The following is a 26,736-nucleotide window of genomic DNA, read 5'->3' as shown; positions in this document are numbered from 1 at the left end:
GCAGAAATTGCAATATTTTCAAAAAGAAAGTGAATACAATACTGATTCTTTTCATATAGGTTTTGCCAGTTAAACCTCCAAAAGAGCACATGAAATTACCGTATGCTTTCAGAGTTACGAACTTTGTGAAACATCAACGGCTGTTTTGAAGCTGTAAACGAACATAACATCGGTCAAAGTTCTGAAGCAACAAAATTGTAAGAACTTAAAGCAGTTTGGTCAGGACTCAGGATGTACATTTGCCAAATCCGTTTTGTATTAAGCAATCGGCCGTCGGGTTTAATTTCGCGTGTTAAATAAAAAATGTTAAGGCTTTATAATTATGAGAAACAAAAATACATGCGTCTGTTACAGATGTGTTTATTCTTATTAAATCACTCATGTAGGCCTACCCAACTTTCCAGCATTTTTTGACGCATCAAACAGCAACCCACTGTTGCTAATAACTTTATTTGTTTCATTTAACCCTGTACCATTGGTGGTACAGTCCATATGTCATCCCCACACACAGAACGTATACACGCGGAAATTGCAACATTTTCAAGAAGAAAGTGAATACATTACTGATTCTTTTCATATAGGTTTTGCCAGTTAAACCTCCAAAAGAGCACATGAAATTACCGTTTAAGAAAACATTGTAGTATGCTTTGAGAGTTACGGACTTCAACATCAACGGCTGTTTTGAAGCTGTAAACGAACATTCTATTGGTCAAAGTTCTGAAGCAACAAAATTGTTAGAACTTAAAGTAGTTTGGTCAGGACTCAGGATGTACATTTTGCCCCAAATCCGTTTTGTATTAAGCAATCGGCCGTCGGGTTTTGTTAACAAAAGAGCCCTATGTGCGGCTGAATCGGGTACTACATTTTTATGAATTTCTCCATACAAATATTACAAACTGGACGTACAAACCCTCAAAATAACAAGACATATGTTTTCTAAAAGTCAAATAAGTGAGAGGTAGATGTAGGAGTAGTTTTTAAAGACCAATAAAATTCCTGTTTCTTTTTAGTTTGTAAAGGGTTCCAGAGAACATATAAAGTTGGATGTTTTATCAGGGGACTTCGTCACGCGGGGCACGCGCCCCGGCGGATGTTTGCCAGAAAGTTTACATGACAATTAATTAATATGAGAATAAACTAAAAATTAATGAGGCCGACACTCTACTACTCCCAAAAAACAGTAGATTAGATATCTGTTGCACAGCGTGTTCCGAAAACTCGCTTTATTTGGTGCTCCGACAACTTTGTATATGCGTCGTTGGGCGTATACGCTCGATAAATCACGATGGATGGGGCCTAAGATTCTAAAATCGTGTGAACGATTGGAAACAAAGCAACAAATCATTCAACATATTATAGCAACCAATCATTAAATGTATTTATTTTCAATACAGTTTTGCAGAAATGACTTTGTCGTTCAAGTGTTCTGACACCGTCCACACCAACTGGCGCATTTTTTGTTTTTCTGCTTTACCATAACTTCTTCCTTTTCAGTCAGATAAACTCCGCGGCTATAGTGGCTGTAGTTATGAATTTGTTTTAAAGGAGGGTACCACTTTCATACAAGCCTTTTTAGTCGGATAATTATCTCATCTGCTATTGGCAACGGTGATTATTGTTGAGGGGGAGACCAGACTCTATACGATCGAGCCTCGAGTAAATCCACGGCTATCGGTGACTATGGATTTGTTGCTGAGGGAACCAAATACCACTGCTGATTCCAAATTCATCGTGTTATATTGTCCGATTGGCTCTATGACAAAGACCGGCACGGCAATATTTGAATTATACCATTGTGCTCAACACAATAAAATAAGTGTGTCATTATAGCAGTATACGTGCTATATTTTTAATCGACTAAGTATTTACCCTGACAGTCATCTTAGCGGGGAAATACTCAGTGCAGTGAATAAAATTGATATAATGACAAAAGCCGATTGAATAAATGGATAATGCGTTGGCCCGCTCGATCAACACTAAAATATCACAAAAAACCCTACAAATCATGCCAAGTACCATCATTGCTAAGTATACCCTTACTCAATATTAAAGCTCCATTTCAGAAACAAACACTTATTCCTTTAGTTGGAGAATGCAAGAGAGAAGGTGAGGAGGGGAGGCGATGTTTCACAACTATGTTGTGCACGCTTAACAATTTATCAACATACAACATTAATGACAATATTCCATACCAGTTATAAAAACCATTTCTAATCCATCCTACAAAATGGTTATTACCTGTAAGAATACATCCCTTACCCCCACATTACCTTTCACAACAATTGTATATATTATAACACCCCTTGCAAGTATTGTGCCTGCTCATTGGTTTAGAGCGCGTCACATAACATGTCTTAGTTTTGCTAGACGACGGCCGTGTGATAGAGCGTCGGTTTGCCATGCGCTAGTCCGAAGACTAGCACATGGCGCCGTGCGCTAGTCCCACAGACTAGCACACGGCGTGCATTTCCCAGACGTCCGTTGCGTGTACGAGGATGATACATTAATAGTCTGTAACCATTTCAGATTGTCCGACACTACATGCAACACAGTAGGTAAAAGTGTTTGCAATCTGTGTTCGCGTCGTCCGTGGATTGTAGCATTCAGGTCTGTAACTTAATAATAATAATACAGGTTTTAGAAATGTTTGGGGTGTTATAAAACAAATATTGACTGCTTTTACTCGTGCAATGGTTAAAAACTATGACTCCCTCGGTGATCCCCGGAGCGTTCTATTTTCCCTCGGCTTCGCCTCGGGAAAATAGAACGCTCCGTGGATCAGCTCGGGAGTCATAGTTTTAACCATAGCACTCGAAGCAGTCAATATTTGTATACTAGAACCCTCCTCATCTAGAGGGTTGAAGCGCGGCATCCCGCTAGTATAGTTTATATACCTAAAAAGTTCAAGTTGCCGACCATGTATAGCTAAGTATCCGGTAGTTGCGATAACGTAACCCTCCTGCCGATGGCGTAGCCAGAGGGTTACGAAGCTTTCGCAATGTGTGCAGGGCGAAATGGTTAAAAATGTTCAATTTCGACAGCTAGTCAGCAGATTTGCTCCATTTTTACTTCTTGTGAAAATCATGACACAAATTCTAGAAGCACGAACTTGATCCTCAATGTCTATATGAATTCTACCATATCACTCAAAACACCATTGAGGAAATAGTTTGAAGAAAAAGGACAAAAACTTACCAGATCCTTACCAAATCTGCTAACTAGCTGTCGAAATTGTACGTTTTTTAACCATTTCGCCCTGCACACAAAGCGAAAGCTTCATAACCCTCCGGCTATGCCGTCGGCGAATGCCTTTTTTTTCTTAACCGGATATCCGCAATCGGCGTGAATACCTATTTATAAACCGGATAGTTCTGTAATTACAACCAAGTAACCGGATATTCTTTAGGATCCCAATACCCGTGGACGTCGGGCGACAACTGATAGGAATGTTTTGTCTGAATCCTTATGAAACTTCTACGAATATCCGGTTAATTTTGGATAGTTGGCCAGTGGTATCCGAATACCAAAATTTCACTATTCGCCCAGCACTATTCTTTAAAAAGTTGTTTCTTGGCTTTTGCATCATCCACGTAGCGCTATGTTTATGCTGCTTGCTGCTGTTTTTTGTGCAGTGAGCGAAGCATTAGGTCGCTTTATGCAGCAACATGAAAAAAACGTATATGAACAGTGCGAGTGTTCGAGCGATTCAAATCAGCGCTCTTGTGCATATGTGCAACATCATGTCACTGACGATGTTTATTGTATTACCAGCCCTGAAATTTTCCATATAATATCACCAACATAAAATGAGTGAGCACACTTTCGATAGAGAACTTCACTTTTGTTGTTGTTTTTGATTGTTTAAGACAAGTTGTAGCCATTTTTTTCCACCAATGGACACCAAGAAAACCACATTGTACTTTACCCATCAGGTAACCAACTGACAAGACGTCAACCGGTAGGTCACCATGGCAACACAATATAAACCCATAGCATCCAATGAGAAAGGCAAGGAAAATACTTATACCATCGGTGGGGTAACGGTAGAATTCCCGTGCAAGGCGTACTCAACTCAGGTCTCCATGATGTCTATGGTAAGTTCAGGCCTGTATGCATCGTTTTTGAAAGGGCAAGGGCACCAAGGCATTTCATCTGTGAGGAAATTGTAAATTTCTATTGGAGCATTTCAAGGGCACCAAGGCAATGGCAAAGGACAAGCCTCCGTTGCCTCCGTGAAGTATCAGGCCTGTAAGTTCTGGGTGTATGAAATGTTTTCCAAATCCACAAATGATCACAAAATTGCAGAACCTAGAACGTGTTTGTGTAGTTGATCTCTTGATATGTAAGGTCAGGTGCCGAAGTCAATATTAATAGGCTTTGTATTCTTTTTATTTATGTCCTTACAAATAAGCTTTTCTTTCTATTTTTTATAGAGGCACATGAGGTCCCTATTTTTTTATATCGCGGTATTGATTTTAAAAACTGAGCACGCCGAAATTTCAGTATTTCTCAAATGGCTCTTAGATTTTTTGGTCTTGAAAAATTACCACGAATCCACTTGGTATCCGAATTACTGCCCAAGTTTAATGTTAACAAAGAATTCCTCCATCCCCTAATCTGACAGATCATTAGAGGAATTGAGCGCCAAAAGAATTGTCTTCTTGAGAGCCCAACTGGAAGCGGCAAATCTCTGGCCCTTCTCTGCTCCTGCTTGGCGTGGCAAAGGAGGGAACAAAGTAAGTTTAAACGGTCTATGCAGGGTCTATGTACCTTTTTTTGGACAAAAAAACACAATGTCCACAGATTTACATTAAACTTACACAGTTTGAAGATAATGATATTAGAAAGCTTCCCTGAAAATATTACTTGCTGAGGTGCTGTAGTTTTTGAGATATGAGTAAAACAATGTCATGACTTGAAAATAATTTTCGCCTCGGTGATCATGAGACGAAAATTATTTTAGCCTGTAAAAACGTACTTTCATGACATTGTTTTACTCATCTCTCAAAAACTACAGCACCTCAGCAACTAATATTTTAAGGTAGGCTTTCTACTATCATTATCTTTATCTTCAAACTGTGTAAGTTTAATGTAAATCTGTGGACATTGTATTTGTGCTACAAAAAGTACCAAAATCCTTTAAACTTACACAGTTTGAAGATAATGATTGTAGAAAGCTTCCTTTAAAATATAACTGGTTAAATATGTTTTTACATGCTAAAATTTAAGAGGAAAATTATTTTTTTGAAACAATTATTTGCATGAAACATAGTACCATACATTTGTTTTAACTTTCCGTACTTGGCAGCCCTACTCCAGCTGACCCCTCGTCAGGCATTGGACCAAAAAAAGTACGACCGTGGAAGTTCGGCGGTCTTGTGTTTTTGAACAATAACACCTCAATGCATTTTAATGTAAACTGATAGTTGCAAATATCTTAAATTTCGTTAAGTAATGAAGGATTACCCGTACAATTTTTTTTATAGAGAAATCGACCTAATGCCATGTCCAAAAAAGTTCAAATGTCAAACTGTGTAGATAGTGCTCTTCTCATTTTGATTACAGTCTTGTTACAAATATTCTTGTCCAGTAAAATTTTTGAGCTACGAGCCCTGCAGTCTTGTGAATTTGTTTTCTTCTAGATTTGAGCCTCACCATTGCTCTTTAGTTATTAAAAACTAATAAACTTGAGTATGTTTTTGTTTGTTTGTTGGTATAGACGATGTGACCTGTGACATCACATGTTTACAAAAGAGCCACAGAGCCTGGACTTCCTGCAGGCACAATTTGTACACAGCCTAATGGAAGAAAACATAAATTCTTAATATTTTAAGGAGATTGCACTGACTAATTCTTATCAACTTTTGATATGATGAAAGGGGGCACATCTCAAAACTTGTCCAGCTTTTACTTTCATAATTCTTGGATTTATGTGGAAATTATGACACAAAATATCAACTTTCCCATATGACCTGCTTTGCAGTATTGTGCCTGCCAGAATACTCAAAGAATGTACAAGGTCACACTTATTGTAAACAAAGTTCACATGGTCTATACAGTCTATCCTCAAATCAATAAAAGCGAACCATACAAATTGTCCTGTAATGAATCATAATTTGTTTATTTACCACATTACAATTAGATTGTTTATCCATCTGTGATATTTGAACTATAAGCTTAGCTTTTAAGTGTAAATCCTTTGTGTTGTTGTCATGCTGCAGAAAAACAACTTGAAGAAGATACTATTGCTGACACTGCTGACAATGAGATAGAAGGTAATTTATTTTTTCAGTGCCTGTTTTTGTTGACGTTTGAAAACCTAAACTGCCCAGCTTTTTAGCTCTTTCCAGTTGTTGTATTAGAAAAAAGTAAATAAGTATTTTTCACCAAACAAAATGTAACTTACTGATTTGTGTTGGGCTGGTACATCTCTTACATATGATTGATTTATATAATATTGGATGGCTTTGAGGGGGATACAAGAATATATTGCACGAGCTATGACAATATTGCATGAGTCGAAGACGAGTGCAATATTGTCATAGCGAGTATTATTATTATTATTATTATTATTATAACCTAGTTGTTTTTAATAATGGTTGTATTTAAATGTCTTTTTTTTGTCTCAGATGACGCTTTGTGCAAATGCAATTGTAAAAACACCACGCCATCTTCGAAGAAGACATGCACAGCAACGTCACCCCCGGATGAGGTTCAGTCAAGTGCCGCAATCTCCCCTGATAACATACCACCACAGGTTGACGCTACTCCAAAACATCCCGGTGATAACAATGGAACATGCCAAACACCAGGTAAACATGTTATTTGTATTAATAAACTTGGCAAGTCTTGCACGAATGCCATTGTTCAAAATTGCATAACTTTGTTTGCCCCTAGTGTTAAAAGCAACATATTTGTTTGAACCAAGATTTTCAATGACTATCAGGAATTTGCATTTGTTTTTTTAATTTTTTTAAATTTTTTTTATTTATTAATTGATTTTTACAAAGACAGGGGTGAATATTTATAATTCTGCAAGTGTTAGTTGAAAAAATTGTTCACTGGGACTAGAATCTGAACGAGAAAACTATACTACATCATGGAGACGGTTTGACATTCAACAAACGTTTTTTCATTTGAGCAAGCACTAAGAGAAGTTTTGTGTCACATGTCTTGTGTGTAAGTAGGTTTCTTAACAAGATTGAAATATCGGACTTAAAGTCAAGATTTTGTACATCATCCTTTTATTTTTTGTTTACACAATGAGGTAGTGTTATTCAATTGAAAAACATCTGAAAGAAATAAAAAAATAAAAAAATAAGTGGAATTGTCTGGACTTATACTGGGCCCACTCTAGTTTCTTATATTTTGTCCCTTCTTTATCGATTGATGAATTTCCTGCCTGTTTATAAGCAACTTCACACGGATTTCGTGAAGATTTAATTTCATTATATCCTTTTGTTTTCATTAAAGGCAGTGGACACTATTGGTAATTGTCAAAGACTAGCCATCACAGTGGGTGTATCTCAACATATGCATAAAATAACAAACCTGTGAAAATTGGAGCTCAATCGGTCATCGAAGTTGCGAGATAATAATGAAAGAAAAATAACCCTTGTCACACGAAGTTGTGTGCGTTTAGATGGTTGATTTCGAGACCTCAATTTCTAAACTTGAGGTCTCGAAATCAAATTCATAGAAAATTACTTCTTTCTCGAAAACTATGGCACTTCAGAGGGAGCCGTTTCTTACAATGTTTTATACCGTCAACCTCTCCCCATTACTTGTCACCAAGAAAGGTTTTATGCCAATAATTATTTTGAGTAATTACCCATAGTGTCCACTGCCTTTAATACAGCCTTACAACCATCCTGTGTACATTTTTTATTGCTGCAATTCTTTATTTTGACAGCTTTTTATTGATTGCAGTATTAGAACTGGCATAACACTTCTTTACCAGTGAACTTTCAAACAGAAACTAAACATTTGTTTTCCTCTTTGGTTGTTATTTTAGGACTGACTCCGAGAGGATCGAAGAGGGGACTGATTTCGGACGAGCAGGATGAGGATGATTTTCAACCCAGCAAAAAGAAATCCAAAAGAAATTCTACGGTGAGAATAATAGATGAGGTCATTTTTATGTCAACCGTGTGTAATAGTGAGACAGTGGTTCCTGATGATGACCAGAGCAAGAGTCCCATTTAAACCCCTGGGTGAAGAGAATCAGTTATTGTAAAGTATCTAGCTTAAAGGCAGTGGACACTATTGGTAATTACTCAAAATAATTATTGGCATAAAACCTTACTTTGTAATAAGTAATGGGGAGAGGTTGATGGTATAAAACATTGTGAGAAGCGGCTCCCTCTGAAGTGACCTAGTTTTGGAGAAAGGAGTAATTTTCCACGAATTTGATTTCGAGACCTCAAGTTTAGAACTTGAGGTCTCGAAATCAACCATCTAAACGCACACAACTTCGTGTGACAAGGGTGTTTTTTTCTTTTATAGTTATCTTGCATCCGACGACCGATAGAGCTCAAATTTTCACAGGTTTGTTATTTTATGCATATGATGAGATACACCAACTGTGAAGGCTAGTCTTTGACAATTACCAATAGTACTGTCCACTGCCTTTAAGGACACAAGTGTCATGACCAGGATTCGAACCCACACTTGGTGACTTAACCACTAGAACATTGATGCATTTAACCACTCCACCACAACACTTAACAGAGTACCATCACTTCAACGTGACATCCTAACATTTGCCTCATATCTTCAGATCTTTTTGTCAGCAATATCTCTCGCCTCTGTTTATATGCGTAGGTCAGTTTCCAAATGCTTTATTTTTAAATATTTTTTTTTACCTTTCATATTTAGGTTAAGAAGAAGAAAAAAGGAGTTCCAGAAATTCCCGAAGTTCCCGAAGTTCCAGGTATGTGACTGAGAGATTTCATGCATTTGATTAAAACACTTGTCACCAATGCTTCAAACTGACACAAACCTAGCATATTCGTAAAAACTGGCCTTTTGAAGTAAACGGCGATAACAGTTTGATGCTTTAAAGGGAAGGTACACAGTTTGTGCTTTAAAGGGAAGGTACCCGTTTGGTAGTTACTCAAAACAAATAGTAACTTAAAAACTGACTTGGTAACTAGCATTGGAGAGCTGTTGATAGTATAAAACATTGTGGGAAACGACTCCCTCTGAAGTAACGTAGTTCTTGAGAAAGAGGTAATTTCTCGCTAAAATATTAAAAGACTTCTAGCTAGAAGTCTTTTATTCCTATCTGAAAACACACAAATTCGTCCAACAAGGGTGCTTCTTCTTTCATTATTTTCTTCCAACTTTGATGACTAATTGAGCCAAAATTTTTACAGGCTTGTTATTTTATGCATATGATGGGATACATGTACACCAAGTGAGAACACTGGTCTTTGACAATTACAATGTACAGTGCCTTTAATGATACCACTATCCTTCAAAGTTACTGAGTGTTTTCAACTAGTTTCTTCTGGATGGTTAAACCTCAATAATATAGTGTCATTCTAAATTAATGAGCAGCAAAGTAAGAAAGGTTCGTGTATTTCTTGAAATCATACTTATTGCAAAGCATACAATTTTGGGTTTTTGTTTACAAAAAGACTTACTCCATTGTATTACATGTACATGAGGTCAGCACAGGCACACATCACTCAAGGTTAGATTCTGGTCGTGTAAAATAAATTCTGGTCCCAAGTTTGATGCCCTGCTTAAAGTTTTGTCGGTAATTAAGGTTTGAATTAACTTCAGTTTTGACACCTGCATGGGTTGAAAACAAAGACATGTGGTTACAGTGTGTCTCATTCTTTTCACACACAGAAAGGTGTGTTCTGAATTCCTTTGTTTCTGACTATCAGGGCCCAATTTCGGGGCTCTGCTTACCATAAGCACAGAATCGGCGCTTAAGGAAGAAGGGAATTCTGTGCTTACGCCAAGCTTATTTCACGGGGTAGCGGGGAATTTATTTTGGCTTCTGCGCGTACGTACTCCACGTGAGTCTAGCGTCAGTCACAAGACTGAGAGTGATGGTGTGTGATGTTTGGACTACCCTGACTTAATCATTCATAACCTGATTTATTTTCCTGTTGTTTCATATTGTCTAATGACTGACTAGAATGTGAAGAGGAAGTGATAGAGGTGGATAGCGCAGAGAAGGAGCCCTGTCAGTGTCTCTGCCATTCATCTAAAAAGGATGTCTATAAAAGGAGGAGGTAAAAATTCATTTGTATTTGATAACACATCCAACAGCACAACTAATATAACTAGTTCTTATATCTGTTTATAGCACATTTTACAATCACCGTATCAATGCGCTCTACCTTGGTGCCCCGGTCATTGGGCAAATAAAATGTCCTTCTCAGCTCCCTGGGGAGTATACAGCCCTGAGCTGCCGTAGTGCTTCAAAGGCTTTTTCAAACTCAATATAAACCTGTACCCTCACAGCTACCCATTAATACCTCTGGGTGAAGAGAAGCAATTGTAGTAAAGCATCTTGCTCAAGGACACATGTGCTGAGATTCGAAACCACACTCCGATGACTTAAAGACAGTGGACACTATTGGTAATTGTCAAAATCCAGTCTTCTCATTTGGTGTATCTCAACATGTACATAAAAGATCAAACCTGTGAAAATTTGAGCTTGATTGGTCGTCGGAGTTGCGAGATAACTATGAAAGAAAAAAACACCCTTGTCACACGAAGTTGTGTGCGTTTAGATGGTTGATTTCGAGACCTCAAGTTCTAAATATGAGGTCTCGAAATCAAATTCGTGGAAAATTATTTCTTTATCGAAAACTACATCACTTCAGAGGGAGCCGTTTCTCACAAGGTTTTATACTATCAACCTCTCCCCATTACTCGTTACCAAGTAAGGTTTTATGCTAATAATTATTTTGAGTAATTACCAATAGTGTCCACTGCCTTTAACCGACAAAACTTGACATTTGATGTTCTAAACCACACGGCTGTGACTTTCTACAGTGGACCATAATTAGCGCCAATAACAGAATGAATAGGCAACAAGAAGAACTGTTCAGATTTTTGTTGTGGGAGGAAAAAGCCAAAGGGGTCAGGTAGGGACTGAAAACCCAATCATTGTCATGATGTCATTTTAGCTTTTAAAGGTTTTTGGTACTTTTTCAAAATGTCCATAGATTTACATTAAACTTATAGGGTTTGAAGATAATGATAGTGGAAAGCTTCCCTTCAAAAGATACTCACTGAGGTGCTGTAGTTTTTGAGAAAAAATTAAAACAGTGTCATGAAAATACGTTTGTAAATTATTAAAATTATTTTCGTCTCAAGAGACGAAAATTATTTTCATGACATTGTTTTACTCATTTCCCCAAAACTGCAGCACCTCTCTGCTATCATTATCTGTAAACTGTGTAAGTTTAGTGTAAATCTGTGGACATTGTGGTTTTTTGTCCTACAAAAGTTACATAGACCCTTTAAAGGCAGTGGACACTATTGGTAATTACTCAAAATAATTATTTGCATAAAACCTCACTTAGTAACAAGTAATGGGGAGAGGTTGATAGTATAAAACATTGTGAGAAACGGCTCCCTCTGAAGTGACGTAGTTTTCGAGAAAGAAGTAATTTTCCACAAATTTGATTTCGAGACCTCAGATTTAGAATTTGAGGTCTCGAAATCAAGCATCTGAAAGCACACAACTTTGTGTGACAAGGGTGTTTTTTCTTTCATTACTATCTTACAACTCGGACGATCAATCAAGCTAAAATTTTCACAGGTTTGTTACTTTAAGCATATGTTGAGATACACCAACTGTGAAGAGTAGTCTTTGACCACTACCAATAGTGTCCAGTGTCTTTAAAAAAGACTCTGATAGGATCAAAAATGTCAAGCCATTTACTTTTTTTGCAGAGATAAAATAGTGTTTTAATAGTGAGAAACAACATTGTTGCAGTGACTCAAGGTCTTTTTTATTATTCAGTAATGGTTATTTTGACCTTCTTTTATGTTCTTCAAGAGTGCCAAAGATTTACTTTGGAACCCGGACACACAAGCAGATCGCCCAGCTCATAAAAGAACTTGGCAAGACAGAGTACAAGGACGTTCGGTAAGTTACCTGATTTTACACCTTTTTAAAACTTTCCTTTTAATTTCTTTTTTTTTGTAACGATAGCTTTTGCCCGATTGTTCAGTTTGAAGAAGCACTCTAAAGGCCATGTCACAGATATTAGGCAAAAATGAGGCAAATGACGGACAACAGTTTCCAGACAATCGCCAAGAAGAAGTCATTTATATTTCAATTTTCTCATTTATTTCTTGGTAATTGTATTAATTTGTCTCTTGTGCTGTCAAGTCTTCCTTGTGCATACAGGGGTGTAGATATGTACCTGTGAGGGCAGAGATGGTTCTTGTGATTGATTTAGCTTGGTGCGCTAGCGAAATACTTGGCAGCACTGGGCTGTTTACTCTTAAAGGAGCTGAGATGGTTTGAGGAATGTAATAAAATGGCCCAGTGACCAGGACCATGAGTGTCACTGACTGATGGACATGCAGCCGATTTCACGAAACGCTAGGATTAATCCTATCTCAAGTTAGGATAAGTAACTAGTCCTAACTTAGGATTAAGGTTGACATGTTACAGTGCAAGGCTGGGACTCGTCCTAAGTCCTAAGATTGATCCTAAGTGTGGAAGAGTTTGGTGAAATAGACGGCTGATACTCATGTGAATGCAAGTCCTGCAGTCTAACCATTGGACCATGGTGTCCATGTCCGAATAACAACATTTTGTCCGCCCCCCAAAAGCACAACCGATTTTCTTTTTGCAAAGTATGAGTTGCAAAGCTGATGATGTTAATATTTCTTGGTGTTTCTTTAGGATGTCAATCCTTGGTAGTAGGGAGCATACATGTGTTCATCCGGTAGTCTCGGCTGGCCCTCATAAGAACGAGGGATGTAAGGACCTTCTGGACGGACGAACTGTAAGTGTAAAAGGACTGTATACTTTTGGTAATGAACCATTTGATCATAAGAGTGTGGGTTCGATACCCCAGCCGTGACACTTGTGTCCTTAAGCAAGACACTTAACCATTGCTTCGTCCTTTGGATGGGACGTGAAGCCGTTGGTCCTATGTGTTGTGTAACGCATGTTAAAGAAACCAGTGCACTTATCAAAAAGAGAAGGGGTTGGCCCCGGTGTTCCTGGTTGTGGCTGCTGTATGCGCCGTAGCACCTTGTCAACCCTTATACGGTGCTATATGGGTCTCAGAATTCATCACTTCAATAACCTATCTTTCTGAAAGTTTGTATATACTCAGCGCCTTGAGTACCTTGTATGGTAGATACGTGCGCTATATAAGACTTCAATATCATTATTACTTGAGGTTATTTTTGTTTGTATTAGGGTGGTTCCTGCCAGTTCCACAATGGAGTTCATAAGATTAAGCATCAGTGGCAATTGAGAGAACGTGGTCTGAATGAAGTATGGGATATAGAAGACCTTGTGACTCTTGGCAAGAAAATAAAGGTAAGACCAGGATGCTGTTCAGCCCTTGTCACCAGGGCCCAATTTCCTAAAGCCAGTTAACGGATACAAACTTGCTATGCAAACCAAAATCTTGCTGAACAGAATTATGTTACTAGCCAAAAATTCCACACAATTTACATTGTTGCAACTGGTGGCAGACTTTTGCTAAGCAGCATTTTCTGCTTAATAACTTAATGACAATTGGGCCCATGGCTCAAGCACAAAACAAAAAAGGAGCTTAGCACAATAAATCATACTTTCCAGGATATGGTAACTAGCCAAAACACCTTGTCCCATGTATTGTCTCTGAAAATTGTAAGGCAATATTTTCTGGTATAAAAAAAATTTGTGTATAAAACAAATATCTGTCGAACTTTTTTAATATTTTGCTTTGTGTGTCACATTACTATTTTTCTGATGATTTTTTTTCCAGGCGTGTCCCTATTACGCAACGAGGTCCCTTAAAGATGATGCAGACATTGTTTTCTGTCCCTACAACTACTTGGTGGACCCTATAATCAGATCCACGGTAGGAAACAAACCAGTTAACTTTCATTTCTTAGCATTTAACCTTAAAGCCAGTGGACACTATTGGTAATTGTCAAAGACCAGTCTCCTCACTTGCTGTATCTCAACATATGCATAAAATAACAAACCTGTGAAAGTTTGAGCTCGATTGGTCGTTGGAGTTGTGAGATAACTAAGAAAGAAAAAAACACCCTTGTCACATGAAGTTGTGTGCTTTCAGATGCTTGATTTCGAGACCTCAAATTCTAAACTTGAGGTCTCGAAATCAATTCGTGGAAAATTACTTCTTTCTCAAAACTACTCCACTCAGAGGGAGCCAGTTCTCACAATGTTTTATACAACTAATCTCTCCCCATTACTCGCTACCAAGTAAGGTTTTATGCTAATAATTACTTTGAGTAATCACCAATAGTGTCCACTGCCTTTAAATGGTTTATAGGATTTGAGGCATTGCATGGTGAGGTATCAATATATTTGGTTTGCTGTAGCACCATGTGTGTCTGCTTGCCAGGTAGAGAATTGTCTTTCTTTATTCTACTACCATGGAGTAGAATTATTGGATTTTCGGGAGACTTCTCAGTTCTGAAAAGAACTGTCCTGCTTTTACTATGGTGTTATTATAAATGGGTTTTTCATTATGTTTGTGCGAGTCCGATGACTGCTTTTTAGTGGATTGCTATTAACTACCGAGTGGTGGGTTCTGAATTGGTCTCAATGTTTCGACTAGCTTGCTCTAGTCATCGTCAGGAGTATAGTGACGTTAATAGCAATCCACTAGACGCTAAAGTAATAGTCCCGGCCGATTTTCTTCCTTCCGTCGGATAGTAGTTAGAAAGCAGGACAGTTCTTTTCAGAACTGAAAAGTCTTGCGAATTCCGAAAATTTACTCCCTGTTTCTAGAACATAAAGTAAGACAGTTCTCTAACGAATAACATCTACCTGGCAAGTAGATGCACACATGGTGTTACCGCAAACCAAGTAAAAAGACAAAAAATTGTAAAAAAAGGACAATTTTCTCCTTTTATTTTTCTGTATCCAGCAATGGTCCTGCCGCAAACCAAATATAAACAAAGGACTAAAACAAACAGTGGGTACCAATTAACATACGTGCATGTTAACCAAATGTTAACAGTCTCCTGACGATGACTAGAGCAAGCTAGTCGAAACGTTGAGACCAATTTAAGAAGTGACTTCGCAGTAGTACACTTAATCACGATCCTATAAGCTAAAGTAGTAGTCCCAGCCTATTTTCTATACCATCTGCCCGGGTAAGAAAAGCAGGACAGTTCTTTTCAGAACTGAGAAGTCTCCCGAACCCCCGAACATCTACTCCACGGTAGTAGAATAAAGCAAGACAGTTCTCTAAGAACAAACTCTAACTGGCAAGTAGATACCGGTACACACTTGGTGTTACCGCAAACCAAATATACAATCTCTTTAAAGTACAGGTACCATTTTTTTATTTTTATTACCAGATGGAAATCAGCCTTAAAGGTCAGATTGTTGTGCTGGACGAGGCGCATAACATTGAAGACTCTGCAAGAGAAGCGGCCAGTTTAAGTGTGACTGCGAATCAGCTGGAAGACACAGTGGATGAGCTGGAGCATCACAGTAAGTAGAGACTAAAGCGGGAGTGGGGTTTAGTCTCTGGGACAAAAATCCTAGCTTCTCAAGTATTCAATCATTCTTCACTTTAGACCATGAATTAAACCTTTGATTTCAAATACACACCAAGGTGTAGACCTATTTTTAATAATGTTTTGTATTTTAGACTCAAGACCTCATTACATTTTTAATACTTCAGGAATTCTATTTATTAAGTGATTGAATGTTTTTAAGAATTTTTACTCCCGGTGGTATTGGTTTTGGTATTATTATTATTATTATTATTCATAAGACATAAGACATAAGGAAATTTTATTGATCTTCAAAGGAAGAAGAAATTGCATTGCTCACACAAGTTTTTAAAAACACACCAAAGGTCTGTTTCACTTCCAGAGGGCGTGTGTTGACAACTTGACTTGTATTAGGTGTGTCAGAGAATCCTCCTCAAATCACTAATATGTGGCATGGTTGGCTTGTGCGTAAAGCGCTCGCCTCTCACCAAGGTGACCCTGGTTCGATTCCCAGCCAGGGCCATATGTTAGTTGAGTTGTGCATTGGTTCTATGCTGTGCCACAAGGGTTTTCCATACCATCCGGTTTTCCTCCCTCGGGAAAAATCAAACACTTTCCATCTTGGCTGTGCGACGCAGTGATAATGGGTTGATGTGGCTGGCAGCCAAAGGCGCCCTTGCATGCCTGCTTCTCGAACACGTTGTAGCCGCGTCCTTCTCAATTCAGCTCTGAGCTGCGAGTAAGGATGATTAGCCCCCCAAGTTATAAAATATAATTCATAAATACCCCAGACAGTTTCTCTACTCCTATTGGTGGAGAGCACGTCACGTGGGTGTGCATAAACCTTTTGTTAATGACCGGTAAAAAGTGTTAATTCATAAGCATAACAGGCGACCTTGCACCTGTTCTTATAAGACAGTTTCTTCATTCCTATTGGTCGAGAGCAACGGCTGAAACAGTTGTGCCACATCACGTGATACGCGCGACGCCCACAGCATTGATTACGCGAGGGCAGCGGAGGGCTCTACCATTTCATAGCTGGAGGGGTGTTGTGTTTAAAGAAATCATTTAACAATTATAATTTTTGCTTGCATTTATTTTACTTTTTGACCAAAAAGTGATGATGTTTTTGACCGAAAAGGTGTTTATGAAGGGGAATCAAAGTGTGCTGAATTGATTTTCAACTAGTGGTTTAAACCAGCCGAGGCCTGGTTCTTTATAATTAACCTCGACTTCGTCTCGGTAAATTATCAAGAACCAGGCCTCGTTGGGATTAAACCACTAGTTGAAAACCTCTTCACCACACATTGATTCCCTTAATTATAATTGTCCAAGCTGAAGTTGCTTTATTTGAGCATGGCGTACTCTTTCTGGTTCTTTTTGAGTTAATTTGCCCTTTTTTCAATTTGCAGTTGAGAATAAATGGAGGAGAAAGCCCTGCAGAATTCTGCACGCTGTGGTGAGTTTTTCTCTGTGTTTCCTCCACTCGCCCCCCCCCCCCCCCTCACGAAAATAATAAAAGACTTCTGACCAGAAGCCATTTATTCCTTTCTGAAAGCACAATATTTTTTACAACAAGGGTGTTTTTTTCTTTCATCGTTTTCTTGCAACTTCAATGATCAATTGAGTCAAACTTTTCACAGGCTTGTTATTTTATGCATAATGTGGGATACACCAAGTGAGAATATTGGTCTTTGACAATTTACCAAACATGTTCAGTGCCTTGAATACTGTTATTTTCCATTTAGATTAATGCGCTGAAGTCATGGTTTGAAAATCAGTCATCAAAGTTTGAGGCTCGGAAGGATCGGCTGTTAGACAGGGCGCTCAAAGTTTGGTCCGGAACCGAGATGGTGGCCCTCCTGAGGGATATTGGCGTCTCTGAAGATACCCTTCCCTCATTGAAGGTAAGTTGGTAACAAGAAAAAAATAACAAATAAACATTTACAACATTTATTGAGCGCTTAAAACGGAAGTTTCTAAGCGCTTCAACCAGATTGACAAAACAGATGGGTTTTAAGTAGAGATTTAAAAGTGTCCAATGAAGGAGCTGCTTGAATGTGGGTGGGTAGCTTGTTCCAAAGTGTTGGAGCTATGACTGAAAAGGCGCGATCGCCGTAGCATGTCATGGTGCGGGGTCCCTGTGAAAGCTGGAAATGAGCGATTGAAGAAGAGCGAAGGCGTTGGGTAGCTGAAGAAAGTGATGAAGATCGAAGGGCTATGAGAACTTTTCTCAAACCTTTAATTGTTTATGGCCAATTCTTTGTCTGCAGTATGAGCAGAGCCATGAAATTGGGCCCTGATATCCTCTCAACCAATCAAACTGCCTGAACTGTCACTGGTATTTTTTAATTAATAATGATAATAATAAAAAAAATTAGCTTGTAAAGCGCCTTACATCAATGAATGGACCCCAAGGTGCTGTACAAATTATTATAGCACCAAACAAGAGGAAGAAATATTTAAAGTGCATAACAAGATTTCTTAAAAAATAACCCCCCCAAATGGAACAGCCCCCACCCAACAAAAAAAACCCAAAAAACCTACACACCATGAAAGTTAAAAATCAAATAAACATTTGTTTAAAACTGAATTTGTTTTTGTGAGTAATTTTTCTTCACAATCTGCTCCCTTTTTTTTTTTTTTTGAAAGAAAAACCTGACTCTTCTCTTGGACGATCCCGAGCCTCAAAAGAAGGACAAGGAAGAGGGAACCAGCTTGAGCTCCGGCAGCGGCATAACGCTTAAGAATCTCTTCGTCATCTTTGGTTTCTTAACCAAAGACAGCAACAAGTTTATGAAAGACTACAAGTAAGTATACTTTGCAGGCCTGTATGTTTTTTTTTTTTTTTTTTAAGGGCAGGGGCACCAAGGCATTTTCTTATTGGTAAGAGGCACCGTATAAGGAAATTGTAAATTTCTACTGGTGCACTTCAAGGGCACCCAGGCCAGGGGGCATCGAGGAATTCGCCTTCGTTGCCTCCACGAAGTTTTCAAGGTGCTGTGGCACAATTTGCAGCCAATCCCATCTGAAGTAAACATTACAAGAAGGCAATGCCATTTATCTTTTCTTATTTGCAGAGTGGTCATCATGAGAAGTCAGGTCTTTGGCAAACCGAAACAGAAGAGCACGGTAAGTATTTAAAAAAATAAATAATACTCATAATAACTATTTTTAAAGCGCTAAATTGCCAAAGGTTACAAGGCACTGAAGAAAGAAGGAAAACAAGACAGAACAAAGAAGCTGTCGACCAGGTACAGACTAAGGGATAACGATGGGTCTTGAGAGCCCGTTTGAAGGCTGGGACACTGTTGGAGTTTCTGGTTTGGATTGGTAGACTATTCCAAAATCGGAGAGCAGCAATAAGCATTTTGAGATATGGCGGACACAACACTATAAGGTTTGGTTAAATTTGTGTGTATACACCCAAACCAAACAGTACACTCCTATCATGTCCGCCACACCTCAAAAAGGCTTATGGAGAAGGCCCTGTCACCTGCAAGTTTATATGTTTTGTGGACTGCAAGGGATTTTGTCACATTTGTTTATCACTTAATAAAAACTGGCAATCATAAAGTGGGACATCTCAGTTGATGTAGTCGTTGATTTCACAGCGCTAGTCACTGTGGTGTTTTTGTGTTTATGGTCACCATTTGAAGATGTCCACCGTTGAGGGAAAGCAGTTGTAGATAAAGCCCATTTTCGTAGATCTGCTAAGCACACAAATTTGCTTAGCATGAAATTTCTTCCTTGATAAAAGCAGGATTACCAACCAAATTTCTCTTTGTTGCATATTGCTTGTTACTGGTTTTTATTACTGAAATTGGGCCCTTATCAGAGTTTCAGATTTTGATTTTCTTTCAATTAAAGCCTTTTCCCCCTTTTTCTTTGTGACAGGATGATCGCTGGGTAACGAAAAATAAAAGAAGTAATTGTAAGTAGCCCTTTTTATAATTTATTTGTAAAGAACCATTTTTTTGTTAAAGTTAATTTATGTTGGTTAACGTCACACATGTTACCACGCCAGGCTGTGCAGCCGTGGTACATGCAAGATTGTTGCACGTCACGTGATTGGTTCTTGACCAATTAAACTTCACAGCTTGTTACCGAGGTTTAACAATGCGAAATGGTGCATGTGGCATAGTATTTTGTCTGGTAACCTTATTCTGGTTGGCTTACCTTTGGTATGTGGACACTATTGGTAATTACTCAAAATAATTATTAGCATAAAACCTTTATTGGTTACGAGTAATGGGGAGAGGTTGATGGTATAAAACATTGTGAGAAACGGCTCCCTCTGAAGTGACGTAGTTTTCGAGAAAGACTTAGTTTTCCACGAATTTGATTTTAAGACCTCAGATTTAGAACTTGAGGTCTCGAAATCAACCATCTAAAAGCACCAACTTCGTGTGACAAGGGTGGGTTTTTCTTTCATTATTATCTCGCAAGTTCGAATGACCGATTGAGCTCAAATTTTTACAGATTTGTTATTTCATGCATATGTTGAGATACACCAACTGTGAAGGATAGTCTTCACAGTCTTTAAGCTCTGAAACTGGGCTCTTGTTTTAAATATTAATAGTAATAATAATAATATAATACAAAAAATGATAACAAAACACAATTAAATAGCGCTTTCCACACCCAAAGGCGTCTCAAAGTGCTTCAATATAAGGACAGGATTTCACCTCTAAACCAAACACAGATGCTGATCTTTTTTTTTCAGGGTGTTCCAGTTTCTACAATCCAACCCCGTTTATATTATCATCCTCTCGTTTTCTTTTTCAATTCACAGCTTCAGTGGGTTCCTGGCCCATCTCTCTCAATTTCTGGTGTCTCAACCCCGCAGTTGTAAGTTGTGTTTTCCTACTTATTTGAGTGAAAATCCAGTCCACATCAGGGGCTGATTTCACAAAGCAACACAATAGACCGATCCGTTAAGCTCCGCCCCATTGCGTATTGACCAATCACAACCCATTGCACTGCCAAAAGTCTGACAAAACCATAGAGTTATATATAAGAACTAGAGGGCGCACGAGTGATGCTTCATGCACAAACGCCAAGGGACCGCAAGATGACAAGCGTGTCATTCTGCACGTGCGTTGAATATGAAATACACGTTTGAGGTTTTTTTTATTGAACGCTCACGCGATGCTGTTTGTTCAACTTACAAAATGGCCGCACAAACACACGCTGTGAGATGCTAGTTTTGTCAACTTAGAAAATGGCGGCATAAGCGCATGCCGGGGTGCGTATTTAGGCCAGTGCGCTCTCTAGTTCTTATATATAACTCTATGGACAAAACCAACTCGCACAATACATCAGAGATACCACCTCACTGCATACATACTATCTCCATGATTCAAGACACTCCTGAAAGCTCACCTGTTTCAGGAGGTGCATCATCAATAACGTTTCTCCTGTTTGTGCCCATACATCAGCGCCGTAGAGCAAACTTTTGATTGTGGCGCTTCATAAATTTCTTTTGATTGATTGATTGATTGATTGAACACATGTGACATACAACTTTACGTCTCATCTACAGGATGAAACAACTGTGGTTGGGTGCCTTGCGCAAGAACCCTAGTGTCCAGACCGGGACTCAGACCCACAATCTGATAATCAGAAACACCACATAGCTTGAGTTCAGTGGGCTGGACTGCTCATCATCGGCACACCACTTACAGTGTATATCACATGTTGAGCGAAGGGGAAAATAAATATATATATTTTTTTACCATAATTGAGAAAATAAATGGAATTTTTACCCATATACACAGATGTGTGTTAGCACTGTATCCTCGACCTCTTTGAAAGAATATCACAGGCATATTACTCGGTTGGGTTTCGAACCCATGACTTTTGCAATTCTAGAGCAGTGTGTTGCCGACAAGACCACCGAGATAATTGAGAACTTGTCTTTTCTGATTTCTTTTAGGCTTTCACCGATTTTGGAGAAGACACTCGAACCATCGTTTTGACGTCTGGCACCCTGTCTCCGATGTCATCGTTCCAATCAGAGCTCGGAGTTGACTTTAAGATACAACATGAATTTAATCATGTCGTGAATATGTCGCAGGCAAGTGGTCTTTTTATTTGTTTTGTAGGGTGTTTTTTATATTTTGTTTTATGAAAGTTCGCCCAAAACAAGGCTTAAAAAAAAAAAAAAAAAAAAAAAAAAAAAAAAAAGCAGAAAGCCTGGTTTATTTGGTTTGGTTCGGTTTCGTCTCAGGATGCATGTCTCCTTCATTGAGTTTGTTTGCCATTTGATCCTTAAAGACGGTGGAGGGGGTAACCCTGTATCAGCCCTGTGAGTAGGTGTCAACGAGTCCCTGGTGACAGTTGATTTGGGTTGATGGCTCAAATCAAGTACAGTCATCACCTTGAAGTGGCCACTCAGGCTTGAGTTGGGCGCTTTATCGCATGGATAAATAAAATTTAAAAAATGTATTCTAATTTGTCATTTGAAAGTTTTATGAATTCATGATTCTGAATTTTTGCTTCTCATTGGAAAGACACTCTGCATTAATTGTAATACTGATATGAGGCTAATGTACTGCAAAAATAGTCATATTCCAGAGACACATTTCAGTGTAGAAAAAGTTAAAAGTCGGGGAACTGCCCTTTTTTTTCCCTTGACAGTGTTTCAGACAAAACTATTTCTCAGGAGAATTTGATCAAGGATAAAGACAAAAATAATTGATTGTTACCAGAGTAGGTTTTAGACTTTGCCTAACAGTGACGTCTGATTTTCATTTGGTATACTCCATGCTCTCAGAGTCCTGGATTGTTAGATCCTAAGTGTTTTTTTGTTTGCCGTCCATTTTTCAGGTTTGGATTGCGTCAATTGCAGAAGGACCCAACAGCGAGACCTTAAATGGCGCCTACAAAAGTGCTGAGGTAAGGGAGCTGTCCAGTAGTGGCGCGTTGTGGCCGATCGGTCAAGCGCAGCGGACTCAAGCTTTTTTCCTTTCATGACTATGCAAGAAAAGTTAACTGAATCCCAGGATTTTACGCTCTTAGAAAAGTTAAATGAATCCCAGGATTTTACGCTCTTAAGAAAAATCCCAGGCCTTTTCATAATTATAGTTTACTTTTTTCTATTTATTTTTTTTCTTCCAACTTTTCAGACGTACAAGTTTCAAGATGAGATCGGACGTCTTCTCCATCAAGTGTGTGTAAAGATTCCCTTCGGAGTCTTGTGTTTCTTCCCGTCCTACGGCATGATGGATAAACTGTCAAAGAGGTGGAAGGTAAGATTTCAATTGGTGAACATCAAAGACACTGGAAACTCGGTATTTACTCAAAACAAATGTTAGCATAAAAACTTTCAAAAATGTACCCAGTCAGTTTCCCTTGTGGTTTATATTGGTATCGGAAAACAAAAAATTGCATCCCCTTAAGGTGATCCCCTGGGTGCCGCTTCCCAGGTTGTATCGTAATTTGGGTGTGATCCCTGGCTACACGGCAGTTAACGGTTGTATGGCTTCTGACTGGCACCCCCTAACAAAGATATTGACAAAAAAAACACCGCCAACATACATGTAGGGCTAGATAGCTCAGTTGGTAGAGCGCCGGCACGTTAATCCGGAGGTCGTTGGTTCGAATCCCACTCTAGTCAATTCTTTGTTCAATCCCAAAAATCATAAAAACTTAGTTAAATATTAAAAGACTTCAGGCCTAAAAGCCTTTTATTTTATCATTCTTTTTTTGTTCTCATGCAACTTCGATGACCAATTGAGTCAAAATTTTCAACGATTTTTTATGCTAACAAATATTTTTAGTCATTACCAGTAGTTACCAGTGCCTTTAAAATGAGTTGTCGATTTACTGTATTGATTTGTTCTGTGACACCCCATTTTGCTTAGCAGTTAGGTTGATTCCACAGTTAAGATCAGTCTTAGCTCTTTGTGAAATGGAGCACTAGATAAAAAGAGATTTTCAAGCCTGGATCATATTTTCTGGGAGTGCGAATGCAAAGCGAATTTTGTTGTCACAAAAGGGCTGTTTTCACTGCAAATGTTTCGCAGGATTTGAGCATATTTCAATTGATGTGAATTGTTCGGTGAAAATATGTGATGTCGAAAATTAATTTCGCATTTGCTGGAAGTATGAACCGGGCTTAAGGCTGCCAACTGTCATATTTACAGTCACATAAAGCCTGTTTCATACTTCCTGCGAATGCGAAGTTAATCTTTCTGTTTTCGGAGTGAATATTTAGCAGGAGTTGTGCACAACTCAACTGTTGCGAACTTTGAACCGAGATTTATTCTAAAATTCCCCCTTGTAGAACACGGGTCAATGGGATAAACTGGCTGAGGTGAAAGTCGTGATGTCGGAGACGAGGGGAGCGGATAAAGTCAACTTTGAGCAGAGTCTACGAGAATACTACGAGGTGATCAAGAATCTTGAGCAAGGAAGCAACCTTTTAGGGGAGGTCACAGGAGCTTTGTTCTTAGCTGTGTTTAGAGGCAAGGTCAGCGAAGGCATGGACTTTGCCGATAACAACGCCAGGGCTGTCATGACGGTGAGTTTCACTTAGAATTTTTACTTTTTATTTTCTCACTTAAGGGTGTGGGTACTTTTTGTAGGACGCAAAACACAATGTCCACAGATTTAATAATAATATCAATAACAATAATATTGGAGTCTTATATAGGACAAATATCTACCAACAAGGAACTCAAGGCTGAGTATATACAAACTTTCAGAAACATAGGTTATTGAAGTTATGAATTCTTATTATTAGAACCCAATTATGTAGCACCATATAAGGGTTTACAAGGTGCTTTTGAGCATACAGCTGCCACAGCCAGGAACACCGGGGCGAACCACTTCTCTTTTCGATAAGTGCACTGGGTCCTTTTACATGTGTTACACAACACATGGGACCAATGCATATTAAACTTACACGGTTTGAAGATAATGATAGTAGAAAGCTAACCCTAACCCTTGAAATATTACTTGCTGAGGTGCTGTAGCTTTTTGAGACATTAAAACAATGTCAAAAAAAATTTTTTTGTTTCAGGAGACGACAATTATTTTAGCATGTATAACATATTATAAGTCTTTTAATATTTGAGTGAGAAATAGCCTCTTTCTAAAAAAATTGTGTTACTTCGGAGGGAGCCGTTTCTCACAATGTTTTATATTATCAACAGCTCTCCGTTGTTCATTACAAGTAAGTTTTTATGCTAATAATTATTTTGAGTAATAACCAATAGTGTCCACTCCCTTTGAAGTAGCGTAGTTTGTTGAGAAAGAGTTACTTACTCACTCAAATAATAAAAGACTTCAGCAGAACCCTTTCATTATGCATCTGAAAGCACACAAAGTATTGCAACAAGGGTGTTTTTTCTTTTATTATTCTCTCTCAAATTTTCACGTTATTTTATGCATATGTTGAGATACACCAAGTGAGAATACTGGTCTTTGACAATTACCAATAGCGTCCATTGGCTTAAAAGGTAGTGGACACTATTGGTAATAATTTTCAGCATACAAACTTACTCTGGGTAACAAATAATGGAGAGCTGTTGATAGTATAAAACATTGTGAGACACGGCTTCCTCTGAAGTAACATAGTTTTCAAGAAAGAAGTTATTTTCCATGAATTTGATTTCAAGACCTCAGAATTAGATTTTGAGGTCTCGAAATCAAGCCTCTGAATGACTTCAAGTGACAGGGGTGTTTTTTCTTCCATTATTATCTCGCATCTTTGACGACCATTTGAGTTCAAATTTTCACAGGTTTGTTATTTTATGCATATGTTGAGATACTGATCGTTGACAATATTACCAATGGTGTCCAGTGTCTTTAAACAGCTTTTCTGTCCCATTGACACTGCAGGTAGGAATACCATATCCCAGCATCAGAGATACACAGGTGGAGCTGAAACAGCAGTATAACGACACCTACTCAACGTCTAGAGGTTTATTGACTGGTAGTGAGTGGTACGAGATCCAAGCCTACAGGGCCATCAACCAGGCCTTAGGCCGATGTATCAGACACAGGTGAGTAGTTGAGTAACTCAATACAATGACAAATACTCGACTGGTAGAGGTTTATTGCCTGGCAGTGAGTGGTATGAGATCCAAGCCTACAGGGCCATCAACCAGGCCTTAGGCCGATGTATAAGACACAAGTGAGTAGTGTATATTTTAGTAACTCAATACAATGACAAAATACTCGACTGGTAGAGGTTTATTGACTGGTAGTGAGTGGTATGAGATCTAGGCCTACTCATATCTCATTCAAGAGAATGATTTAGTTCTTGAGTACTAAAGCCCCGGTCACACAGGCACCGATAACGAAAACAAGAACGGAAAAAAGGAACGCCCGCGATTGGTTGAAAAGCTCCATGCAGAATACGCCCATGCTCATTCAACCAATCGAGGGCATGCATTTTTATCGTTCTCGTTTTCGCTCTCGTTATCAGGGCCTGTGTGACCGGGCGTTTATTCAAGAAGTGAGAAAAAAGTGTGAAGTGTTTTTCTTTCCAACTGCTTCAAAGTCAAAGATGAGTTTGAAATGAGTTGGGTTATAAGGAGCTGAAGGAGTAAAGCCTTGAAATATTCTTGCTTATGTCTTTCAGGAGAGATTGGGGTGCGTTGATACTTGCTGACCATCGCTTTTATAAAAATACTCAGAAGTATACTCAAGGTAAGTTTTTAAAAATCCACTTTTTCAAGTAGAGGGCAGGAAAACGCAAAGGAGTAATCAAGTAACTGGGCCGAATCTCATGGTGCTGCTGACCTTGGAGTTCTCTGCGCTTAAAGGCATGGGACACTATTGGTAATTACTCAAAATAATTGTATGCACAAAAACTTACTTGGTTGCAAGCAATAGAGGGCTGTTGATAGTATAAAACATTGTGAGAAACAGCGACTTCTGAAATTGCATAGATCTTGAGAAAAAGGTAATTTGTCACTTAAATAATGTATGCAGTTTCAGAAGTCGCTGTTTCTCACAATGTTTTAAATAATAAAAGACTTCTAGCTAGAAGTCTTTTATTCCTATCTGAAAGCATTGAAATTCGTCAAACAAGGGTGTTTT

At 38.5% G+C, this 26,736-nt stretch overlaps 1 protein-coding gene across 1 annotated transcript in view; it reads left to right on the top strand.

Moving 5' to 3' along the window:
* Positions 1-26,736, top strand: part of LOC139938537 (Fanconi anemia group J protein homolog) — a 77,876-nt gene that overhangs the window by 3,970 nt on the left and 47,170 nt on the right. The window contains exons 2-25 of the mRNA XM_071934107.1: positions 3,933-4,094; positions 4,625-4,736; positions 6,222-6,275; positions 6,630-6,812; positions 8,015-8,112; positions 8,878-8,932; positions 10,154-10,250; positions 12,032-12,121; positions 12,890-12,992; positions 13,415-13,537; positions 13,971-14,066; positions 15,541-15,676; positions 17,094-17,140; positions 17,430-17,588; positions 18,334-18,491; positions 18,762-18,813; positions 19,579-19,615; positions 20,477-20,532; positions 21,620-21,760; positions 22,513-22,581; positions 22,812-22,934; positions 23,972-24,208; positions 25,531-25,694; positions 26,276-26,343. Of these exons, the coding sequence (XP_071790208.1) occupies positions 3,969-4,094; positions 4,625-4,736; positions 6,222-6,275; positions 6,630-6,812; positions 8,015-8,112; positions 8,878-8,932; positions 10,154-10,250; positions 12,032-12,121; positions 12,890-12,992; positions 13,415-13,537; positions 13,971-14,066; positions 15,541-15,676; positions 17,094-17,140; positions 17,430-17,588; positions 18,334-18,491; positions 18,762-18,813; positions 19,579-19,615; positions 20,477-20,532; positions 21,620-21,760; positions 22,513-22,581; positions 22,812-22,934; positions 23,972-24,208; positions 25,531-25,694; positions 26,276-26,343 (2,584 nt within the window). The 5' untranslated portion in view covers positions 3,933-3,968. The remainder of the gene's footprint in view (positions 1-3,932; positions 4,095-4,624; positions 4,737-6,221; positions 6,276-6,629; positions 6,813-8,014; positions 8,113-8,877; positions 8,933-10,153; positions 10,251-12,031; positions 12,122-12,889; positions 12,993-13,414; positions 13,538-13,970; positions 14,067-15,540; positions 15,677-17,093; positions 17,141-17,429; positions 17,589-18,333; positions 18,492-18,761; positions 18,814-19,578; positions 19,616-20,476; positions 20,533-21,619; positions 21,761-22,512; positions 22,582-22,811; positions 22,935-23,971; positions 24,209-25,530; positions 25,695-26,275; positions 26,344-26,736) is intronic.

This window comes from Asterias amurensis, chromosome 6, assembly GCF_032118995.1.
Source record: "Asterias amurensis chromosome 6, ASM3211899v1".
Taxonomy (NCBI): Eukaryota; Metazoa; Echinodermata; class Asteroidea; order Forcipulatida; family Asteriidae; genus Asterias; species Asterias amurensis.
The sequence above is the reverse complement of the archived record's forward strand: the minus strand, read 5'-3'. Positions and strand labels throughout refer to the sequence as shown.